Source organism: Crotalus tigris, unplaced genomic scaffold (genome assembly GCF_016545835.1).
Source record: "Crotalus tigris isolate CLP2741 ecotype Arizona unplaced genomic scaffold, ASM1654583v1 scf7180000020324.788712, whole genome shotgun sequence".
Lineage (NCBI taxonomy): Eukaryota > Metazoa > Chordata > Lepidosauria > Squamata > Viperidae > Crotalus > Crotalus tigris.
In genome coordinates, this window is record NW_024097964.1 from 120,781 (window position 1) to 132,053 (window position 11,273).

At 39.1% G+C, this 11,273-nt stretch overlaps 1 protein-coding gene across 5 annotated transcripts in view; it reads right to left on the minus strand.

Moving 5' to 3' along the window:
* Window positions 1–9,283, minus strand: part of PLD5 (phospholipase D family member 5) — a 105,268-nt gene extending 95,985 nt beyond the window's left edge. For 2 of the 5 annotated variants that reach the window (XM_039366436.1, XM_039366435.1), the window contains exon 1: window positions 7,464–8,000. In XM_039366436.1, the coding sequence (XP_039222370.1) occupies window positions 7,464–7,652 (189 nt within the window). In that variant the 5' untranslated portion in view covers window positions 7,653–8,000. Of the gene's footprint in view, window positions 1–7,463; window positions 8,001–8,718 lie in introns of those variants that run through there. The other 3 variants (XM_039366441.1, XM_039366440.1, XM_039366439.1) reach the window with 3 other exon arrangements.
* Between the last annotated feature and the right edge of the window lie 1,990 nt (window positions 9,284–11,273).

The window sequence follows — 11,273 nt, forward strand, 5'->3', positions numbered from 1 at the left end:
TTGTTCTAACCGTCAGGAAGTTTCTCCTTAGTTCTAGGTTGCTTCTCTCCTTGATTAGTTTCCACCCGTTGCTTCTTGTCCTGCCTTCAGGTGCTTTGGAAAATAGCTTAATTCCCTCTTCTTTATGGCAGCCCCTGAGATATTGGAATACTGCTATCATGTCCCCCCTTGTCCTTCTCTTCGTTAAACTAGACATACCCAATTCTCGCAACCGTTCCTTATATGTTTTAGCCTCCAGTCCCCTAATCATCTTTGTTGCTCTTCTCTGTACTCTTTCTAGAGTCTTAGCATCTTTTTTACATCGTGGTGACCAAAACTGGATGCAGCATATTATTTCTCTTTCCAGGTGAAAAAAAATCTGCTTGTCCTAATTACCTAAATTTATTACCTAAATAAATCTCACTATATTTGCAAATAAGAAGGCAACTAAGTACAGTAAGCAATCAGAAATGAGGCTATGTTTTTGCAGGTAGCAAGTAGTTGCACTAGACGTTCTGGTATGTTTCTGTGCTCATTATTTCTTGAAACCTTTTTCACGATCAAACTGAAAAAGCTTATCAAATGGGCAGAGACAATTATCCTAGAGGTATTCAGATATGCACACATACAGAATTCTTACTTACTTACTACTGACTGACTGAGTGACTAAATGATTCAAGTCAGTCCAACTCTGGTTAATAGTTTCTCTCCTCTTCCCCACCACTTTGCTATCATTGCCATTACTCAGCCCCTCATCCAGAGAACCCCAATATTCCTTACAATTTCTACTCATCCCTCACATCTATCATATTCCATGCAGCTTGATCTAAATTAAACTCACTCTCATGTTCCCCATGTCATTAGAAAAAAAAAAGTTTTCCACCTTGGTCCATATTATCTCATTTTGCCTTTTCCTTTATCTCATTTTGCTTCTTGAGTCTCTTCAATGTTGAATTCTTCCTCAAAACCATTAAAATATTCATAACTTATTTGGCAGTTTGATCGTAACAAATAGTAAACAGGCAGCTTTCAGCTTTAGATACAGATATTCAGTCATTACTTTGCACATTTGAGTCATTTAAATGAAGTATGGTTTCATTTTATTTTCTCTCTGTTGGTTGTCTTTGTTGTATACCACAACTCAGCATCATTAAAAATGCGATAAATAAAATAAAAACCAGATGAATAATTTGGGAACAGCAGTCATCCAAGTCCTTACAGGGCACATGTGGGATTTAGAATGCAAAAAAATAAGGAATGGGAAGAGTCCTATTATATGAGCTGTAGTATGTTCATACAATAGGGGATGTAGTTCCTGGACCATTAATATTGTATATTTTAATCTTATAATTGTTATCATAAGTACTGTAGGTTAGTATGAAAAAGTTACAAAAATTTATTTCATGGATTATTGCCTAATGGTTAAACATCAAGTATTTCTTGAATATTTGATCAGGACAGAAGAGGAATTCAATAACTGCAAATAATTCCATAATACCTTTGTGTGCATAGACATAGATATAGTTTTCAAATATATCATAACCTTGTATGTATTTGTTACAAAATTGGAAGATCAATATATATTCAGCAGTATATACTGGTTAAGTTAAAGCAGGGGTAGGCAACCTTGGCTCTTTTATGACTTATGGACCTCAACTCCCAGAATTCCTGAGCCAGCTGTGCTGGCTCAGGAATTCTGGGAGTTGAAGTCCATGAGTCATAAAAGAGCCAAGGTTGCCTATCCCTGAGCTAAAGCGTATCAACTCAGCACATCTTCCCAATAACCTAAGAATAACACAGTATTTCTCACTTCTTTTTTCAGCTCATTTACCTTAAAAGTATTCTTTGTGATAGTTAAAATGTGAAATTGTAAGACATTGAAGCATAAAGTATATCAATGTTTAAAGCTATATATAAATAAATTTGCAAATATCTATGAACTCAGGGAACCATAATAATTGCTCCTCAGATATACTGCAGGACTCCAACTCTGTACCCATGAAATCCTAAAACTAGTACTGTGCTATAGAATAAAACAATATATCTCAGCATTTCTCACAGTTTTAACATGCAAGATTGATGCAGGAAAATGAATGGGGAATTGCAAAATACATCTTCTTGGTAAGTCCTGTGGAGTCGTAGAAGAAAACATGGCACTGATTTAGATAACTAAAACCAGTGCTTTTATTCTAAAAAAAAAAAAAAAAAAGGTGCCGGAACTCACACACGTCATACAACCCGCCTTGCCAACCCTACAAGGTTCCATCCAAAAAAGGTACCGGAACTCTATTCTGGGTGTTCTATGAAAAAAAAAGCCCTGAGTAAAACTAAGCAAAACATCCCCTTCCCTTAATTAACTTCCTAGAGATTTGAGAAACAGCTCTGTCAGATCAGCTATGCCAAGGAATGTTGATAAAATGAGGAGATAATGTTAAAAGACAAGCATAGGCTCTGGGAACCAAGGCCAATTTAGCATAAACTGATTAGACGACAACTCATGGAATGTCCTCTATATTCTTTCAGTACACTATATTTTTTGTAATTCCACTCTGTTACCTCATAGAATCCACTCCATATCTGATCTCACTGATACTTAAGCTACTCCTATATCCAATCAATTATATTTAATTACTTTGCTATATATCCAATCAGAAGCTATTCTAATTTACATAATTATCTATATAAAGATTGCATCCTCACCACTTTACATTGCTTCTACTGCCTCCAGTAACATAATTAACAATCTGAGCTTCAATAAATTCTTGGGAAATTTATGTGAGAGATTTTTTTTTCTTACAGAGTAAGCTTGTTAAATCAGGGAAAGCTTATGCTTCTCTGAACAGCAGTTTCCCAAGTCTTATATGAAGCCGAAATGTTATTCTTCTTTTTGTAGTTGCTGCTATTGTTGTCAAACACATTGTATATATTTACAAGATAAAATAATCATGTCTTGATGGCATATAGCTGCTATACAATGCTCTGACTATCTGATTTGATACTTATCCAGAGGGGGAATTACAAGGGAGGAAAAAGAGTACAGTAGGAGCTGGAGATTAGATGAAGGCAATATCTTAAATACATTACCTATAAAACTATGGGGCATCTTCCTGCCGTGGTTAGGAAAAAACCTACAGATAAATTCTAAGAGACCTGATTTAAAGCAAGAGACAATGTTATCTCTGTTGCACACAGCAGACCCATTACAGGAATCTTCTCTTTTTATAGCACTCTTTTGCTGATTTGGGGGAGTAAAATAACTGTACCCAAGGGAAGGATGAATAAAGCATAAGATTCCCCATCTATTCAAAAAATAAATATCTGATTCAAAGTTGTCACTATTTTTCTTTTGTCTCAAAAATGACTAATATCAGAACTATTTTTAAAAAACCCATTAAAACATGTTTTAACTTGAAAATATGATAACTCTGTATCTACAAGAACACTGCTCTGTGTACAAGCTGCAAATCCAGGGTTAAAAGCTCTTACTTCTCATTAAAATATAACTTTAAATTTGATTGTTTTACTTTCAATAAAATGGTTAATTTGTAAAGTCTTAAGGGCTTCTCACTGTTTTAATTGATATTTTGATTATATTTTAATTATTAATACCAACCCTAATCACAGTGACACGGAAAGGGACACAAAAAAATTGAGAAGTCCCAGAGTAATGGAGCATGGAGAAAGACAAGTTAGCTTAGAATTTGTTACATTCATTTTCTGCTTCATCTTATCCAAACTCAGCGTTTTGCATCTTGGGCAACTTCCAGATTTATGGATTTCCAACACCCAGAATTCCTAACTATACCTGTGTTAGCTGGGGAATTCTGGGGAATATCAGTAAAGGAGAATATTTGTAGCTCAAAGTTGACATGAGGGACCCTTGGTGCTCTCTCAGCTTGCTTGTTTTCTTGCAGACGTTTCATTACCCAAATTACTCTAGACTAGCATTGATGATGTTACCTAGTTTGGGTAATGAAACATCTGCAAGAAAACAAGCAAGTGCAGAAAGCATCAAAAGCTCCTCAATTCCCATACCATCTGGATGTTGTCCAGTTTAAAAACACTGCTATAACCCAAGAACTGAAAAAAAGAGGATGCTAGTTTTATGGCACAGAAACTATATTATAGTATTTTTTTTTTTGCTTCTTCTCCATTGTAAGAATTGTGGGGGAAAAATAATCATATACAATGATGGCACAAGCTTAGGCTGTCTTTATTTCTATAGTCACAGATATTTATGGAGGCAATTACCAGTACAGCAAATGATGAAAGCATTATTGTGCCATTGTGATATAAGATGCACTCTTTGTACCTACATTGTGATGTCACATGCACATACGAAAGGGATGGAACATGTACCAAGATGGCATAATGTTTCTTTCATCCTTTTGAGGAAACGATTAGATTTATTTATTTTATATATTAAATTTATATGCTGCATGACTCCCATCCTGGGCATGTCTCTGGCTTGTTAATATCCATAAGGAAAAACTGATGCTCAATGGAAAATGCAGTTATATTAAAATGATTGCTATTGTGGTTTTTTTTTTTTTTAAATTAAGTCCTTCAAATTCAGCATGTTCCATGGCTAGCATTATCTAAGTGAATGGCTTGCAGACGGTTGCTAAAACTGAAGAATAATTTGGCCAGAATCCTCTCCAGGATTTTTCCTCTCCTCTAAGCACACAGGAAAAGGAGGGAAATCAGACTGTAATATTTCACATAGGGTGTATTTTGTTCCAAGGATATTTGTTTAAGAAACACTAAGTAAGTCAAGGAATAGATATCAATGCTGATGTTACAAACAATGTTGCCCCTCCTATCAATGCTATTCTATTAATCTAATCTTGTTTTTCTGCTATCACTGTTTAATGAGTACAAAAGCTGATGAAGTGTGCTGGGTTTGGTTCCTGTATTCCTCCAACAGAAGGAAGGTAGATAACTCATATATAGAGATGGCTTTAATTCCAAATCAGACTGCCCAATCTAAACTCAACAATAAATGCTGCGCCACCATTCCTACTGCCATCAATTACTACATTTCACATGAACTTCTAAAAAATGCATTATATTACAATGTATGTATTACTAGGTTGCATATTCATTGTGCATGTGTATTGGTTCAGATTATTTTTTTACATTTTACACTGTTTTAAAATGTTTAAACATTGGAATATTTAAAATGTTTTAAATATAAATAAAATAAAAAGTTGCTATAAAGTAGAAGTAGATACATTTCAATTCTTTTTCTTTATTTCAGTTCTTAATCACACAGCCACTCTGGCAAATGGCAAGAGTTTGTGGAATTTGCAGTCCAAAATATTTGGAATATATCAAATTGCCTATGCCTGATAGCAGATTGTCAGTTACAAAAGCATCAGTTATAAACGCCAAAACATATGGACGTTGTGAAACAACCTACAGGAGGGTTTGTACATTCTTTATGAGAGACTATCCAAATCCTCTAGATTTATGCTTATCCATTTTTTCCCATTTCAGAAATACATATATGTAGAATATGCTCCACAAATAAACAAATGGAGTTATCACCGAATTCAGATGGCCATGACCATTATGCAGACAGAATTACACTCTTAATTAAAAAAATCCAGTCACATGAATATCCCAGTTTATGTGTATTATATTCAATTTATTTCAATAAATAATCATCTTGCCAAGGCTCAAGACATATATATGTGTTTTAAACCAAACACAATTATAGTACCTAGTTCTTTTTATTGTTTGGGTTAGTAAATATACTGCATTTAGTTAAAACATTGATGCACAACAAAAAGTAATTGATGTATTGTCCAAATTTAAAGCAAAGTCAGTAATTTTGCTTTAATCCACTATATCAATCCACTAATCCTTGTTGAATCAAGATATATACAAATTACTATAAGGCTGCTGAGGACATTTCAAAAGTTTCACTTCCCACTGTTGATCATTCTGCTGTAATATAAATTACTGAAATACAACCCATATTTGGGCATGGATACCTATTGTATTTTACTGATACTTATTTTTTTCAGATTCCTTTCTTAATTAAATAGCGGTATACAATATTGTCAGAATGCAAGGCTTTCACCATTCCAGTTACTGCACCTTTGCCTGTATTTTAGATTACATCACTTGGCACTAGTTCATGTACATTACTTGGCACTAGTAGTGTAGCTATACAGAAAAGTCAGTATATTTTGATACAGTGATTTCTTTCAAGGAACTAACTTGCATTAATGGCATTTTATTGTTCATATATTGCATAAAAGGAACACAGAGACTCTCTCTTTCACCTTATTTTGAGCAGTGTACAGCATCCCCTTAAGCAAGCCTACTGCATTATAACACTTAACCGTTTCCTTGCTTCCTAACATACATGCAACAAACTTCGCATTAGAATTAAACTCCCTTTCTTTATACAAGTACATACTCAACCTAATATCAAAATCAAAATATGCTATTCTATTATTCATACAACTCATTAATGTCATTAACTACACAAGAACATGACAGTCCATTGCTCTAAAACCTCTGAACTACAGAGATATTTCCAAGTACCTTAAACCCAGCATTAAATATTCATTGCAGCCAACCACAGCTGGTCCCCAAACCCCTTAGTTAACATTATTCCTGCAGGAATTGAAAGGGCAATGAAATTTACTTTGCACAACCTTACATAGTCATGTAAGAAATATATCTAGAAAAAAATATGTCTAGAATACAGCAAGTTCTAAATAAAAAAAATAAAGGATGCAAATCAAAAAAAGCTACCTCTAGATTCTAAATCATCATAACACTGCAGGATGCATTCAATTGGAGAAGTGTTCTACAAGCTTCCAGTTTCCATAACCTCTGCAATTAGATGCCTTCATGGGACATGGATGTGAAAAGTAGTTTGCAGCAGATAGTGCTTTGATTGTTTTTTTTAAAAAAGGAGATGAAGCATATAATATGAAAACAGAACACTATTTGCACTTTTGGGGGACTGAACAATGACCTATTTGGACATCAAAATACTGGGCAAAGTATATTACATCACATGCAATCCTATATACGTTTATTTGGAAGTAAATCCATGTGAGACCTGCTCCCAAATCAGTATACATGGGATTGTCATTTAAATGCTGTCCCTAGATACCATGTTTTTTCACTCCACTTTTTGATATTCTTGGGGAATATCAACCTATGTTGAGAGGTAGTGTTGATATCAAGTTGGTCTTGTGCCATATCGAAGTAAAGCTAGTCTCCTTTGGAGTCGAGCTCGACTCCTGGTGACTTCATGAGCACGTCTATGAATCCCGGGTGCAAAATTCTCACTCAGCCCCAAATTGTGCAAGTCGTCCAAGACGTTTCCGCTCCAGCTCAGCTTCCGCACCTGTAAAATGGGTCGATTAACCTGCCTGGCGGGCTTATCGAAAGAAGGATTAAAAGGCAAGGGCAGTCAGTCAAAGCCCTTCAGGAGAAGAGCAACAAAAGGGGCTTACATGCTCCAGTTTGTCTTTCCTTCTCAGCCAGACGCTGGCACTGTAGTCCTGCTGCTTGACGGCGCTGTAGAAGTTGGGCCCCACGCGGGTCAGGCTGGGCGAGGGTTCCCGGGGTCTGCTCTTCAGCTTCATCTGCTCGAAGCCCTCGGGGCGGGTCGAGGAGGCGAGCCACTCGCTCCTGCCTTCCATCTTGACATGACAAGGCAAAGTCCACGGCGGACCCAAAGAAGACACCGGGCGGAGAGCTGCCAGGAAGGCGGCGAGCGCGGCGCTGGGTTTAGGAACAAAGCGCCGACGACAAAGCACTGGGGACACCCGACGGAGGCAAACGGCCGACACGCTCGAGGGAAACGGCGCACCCGAGTGCCCGGTGGGGAAGACGAGGCGGAGGGAGCCCTAGCAGGGGCAGGAGCCTCTGGCCCCCGCCGAGCTGCAGCTCGCTGCCAACGCAGCGGCCCCAACCCGCTCTTTGCGGCACTGGCTGCTGGCAGAAGCTCGAACGGCTGAGGGGAAATCTGAGAGCGGCCACACACATTCTCGGGCGGGCAGGAAAGAAAGGAGGGAGGGGCCGAGGCGGGAGGGAGGGAGGGAGGAACGCACGCAGCGGCGGCCACGGGGAGCTGAGGGGCGCGCGCCCCCTCCCATCCCACGGATTCCACCAGCCTGCAGGTTGGTGCAGTGGCGGGGCTTCGCCCTTCGCGTCCGTCCCGCGCCTCCGCGGCCGCCAGCGGCTGAGGAGAAGGGAAACAAAAAACTTCTGCCCGCCGCCGCCGCCGCCATTCGAACCGGCCGAGCATCTCGCGTTAGAAATGCCCTTTAATGGCTTGCGCTTCAGCGGGAGGCACCAGCAGGTGCGGCGGCGGTTCGGCATCAACTGGTTTCCCATCCAAAGTTGGCCAACGCTTGTGTATCCGCGCGCCCTCGCTCCCACCCAGCCCCGCTCGGACCCTGGGTGAAAAGTTGAGCAGTAGGGAGCCGGACCATCGCCGAGCGTTGGCAAGGGCAGCTCTGGGATCGATGCAGGCTGAGCGCCCAGCGATGGACCCGAATGGGAGTTTGTTAAGTTGAGGGCCTTGCCAAACTGCTCACTTGAAATCCTCTCCCCCATTCTTGAATCCGCAGAAAACTCCACTGGCCGGAAATAAGGCCGATCCCCCCCCCCCTCCTGACTTTACTGCCACTGTTTCAAGTCACTGCGTTCGCTGGAATTCTCTGTAAGATCATAAAACATAAAAACTTAACAGATTATGCATACCTTGAGGCTGTCCTTGAACGGTCTCAGTAAGAGGAAAAATACTGTAACGTTATAGATAAGGATGATTTAATCCGAACTGGAGAGGACAGCAGGATTACCTTGCTTTTGCTGTAGTCAGGTGCTCATCAACAGTATTATGTGATCACAGATTTGCCTTGAGATATCAATAATAGCCCCTTTGCCTTGACAACCTCTACTCTGAGTTAAGATGCTCCAGAACTTGGCCCTTTCCTTCTTACTGGGGGCATCATCTCCACCCCAAGAAAAAATGTGATCAAAGTGTTGCTGTCCCAATGGCCGGAGGCTGAGTTTGGATGGGGTGAAACAGGCTAAGGTTTAATAAGATGGACTGGTTATAGATTTAGAAACCAGAATAACAAGAGTTGGAAGAAAACCTTAGAGGTCTTCTAGTCCAACTCCCTGCTCAATCAGGAGATCCTACATCATTCCAGACAAGTGGCTGTCCAATCGCTTCTTCAAAACCTCCAGTGTTGGAGAACCCACAACTTCTGAAAGGAAGCAGTTCCACTGATTGTTTTAACTGTCAAGAAAGTTGTCCTTATTTCTAGGGTGATTCCCTCCTTAATTAGCTTCCGTCCATTGCTGCTGCTTCTGGCTTTCAGGTGCCTTGGACAATAGATTCACACACACACTCTCTCTCTCTCTCTCTCTCTCTCTCTCTCTCTCTCTCTCTCTCTCTCTCTCTCTCTCTCTCTCTCTCTCTCTCTCTCTTCTTTGTGGCAGCCCCTGAGATACTGGAACACTCTAGTCCTTTTTATTAAACTAAATAAAACCATTTGATTCTGGGGGAAGGAAGGAGTTGCAATATCCAGGTTCTCAATCTGTAGGTTTGCTGGACTAACAAGTGATCTCAGAAGAACAGACTAATACCTCTGCATAATTTCATTTTGTAAACCAATTGTAGCCAGACATGCTCTTATGCAGGGGTCTTCAAACTTGGCCCTTTTATGACTTGTGGACTTCAACTCCCAGAATCCACCAGTGGATTTTTCCTAGCCCGAATCATAGTGTCATATCTTCATCTTTTTCATGTTTGCATAACTGTTCCGTCTGGCTTGAGAATCCATTACTTCCCACCTTGCCAACTTCAACCCTTATATCATTTCACTGTTTATTCTTCCCCTCCCTTTCTCCACATGTGGGAAAATAGAGAGCATTATATCCCACCTTCCATTTCCATTTCTTATCAAATTGAACTGACAGTCTTCTCACCTTCAGATTCTGTAAGCCTCCATATAGGCAGGAGCCTATAATCTTTGAGGGTGATGGGTAGAGTGGTTTTCCATTTCTTCTTTAATTGGAATTGAAAGACTTTTCACTTTGTACCCACCCTTTCCACAATCATATGCAAAACTTTGTTAAAGTTTGCTAATTGGATAGGAAAGAGGCATCAAGGGGAATATCAAAGACTTTAACCTTGGGTCCTCCTCTCTTCCATATGTCATTAAAGATTTGGAAATATAAGTGGAGACAAAGCTTGTCAAATTTGCTAATGTTATATAAACTGGATGTGATAGATAATAATCTAGAAGATAAAAGTCAATGATCTTGAGAGGCTGAAGAAATAGATGGAACTAACTGAATGCAATTAAACAGGAAAATGCAACATTTTTATTAAATGTTTCTCCTCTCGCCCTCTCATATAGTATGGAGAATACCTCGCTTGATAATAGCACTTGCAAAAATAGTATATTAGGAATAGTAGGTTAATTGCAAGCTGGATATGGGCCACCAATGTGATGTGGAAAGAAGGGAAATGTAATTTCAGGCTGCATCAATATAATTTCCAAATCATGGGAACTAATTATTACATTTAACCATGAACAAAGTTGACTAATTGATGATAGATAGATAGATAGATAGATAGATAGATAGATAGATAGATAGATAGACAGACAGACAGACAGACAGACAGACAGACAGACGGACAGACAGACAGACAAATATCTTCATATTCCTGAAAGATTGTTATGTGGAATATCAAGACCAATTCTCTCTTGTTCAAGAATACAGGATACAGAATAATAGGTTCAAGTTATATGAAATCATATTCCAACTGAATGCTAGAAAAGAAATTCTTAAGAGCAATTTGAGAACGGAATTACTTACACAGTGAGTGAGCAGGCTCAAGGTCATTGGATGTGTGCAAATGGAGGCATCTCTCTTAGGTATTTTAATTTGGATTCTTGCATTGCTTGAGAGGCCAAATTGCCTCTTCCACCTCTATGATTCCAACAAAGAAACATATATCTACTAAGTGGGGAAGAAGAAAGATGTTTTGTATTAATATAATTCTGAAATGGTATATGTGGTGTCTTTTCCTATAAATGTGGTAGTCCCAGGTTTGTTTACTGTGCTGTCCTGAGAATAACGGAGATGTGGAACTGGGCTTATTTATTGCTTATTTACCTTTTTTTTTTTACTTCCCCACCCACTGCCCATACTTTGTGGAGTAAGAGAGGTGATTGCTCAGCAATCCACCAGTTTCAACCACCCCACTAGGTTGCCTTGCTGCTTGTTCAATTATGGCAGTT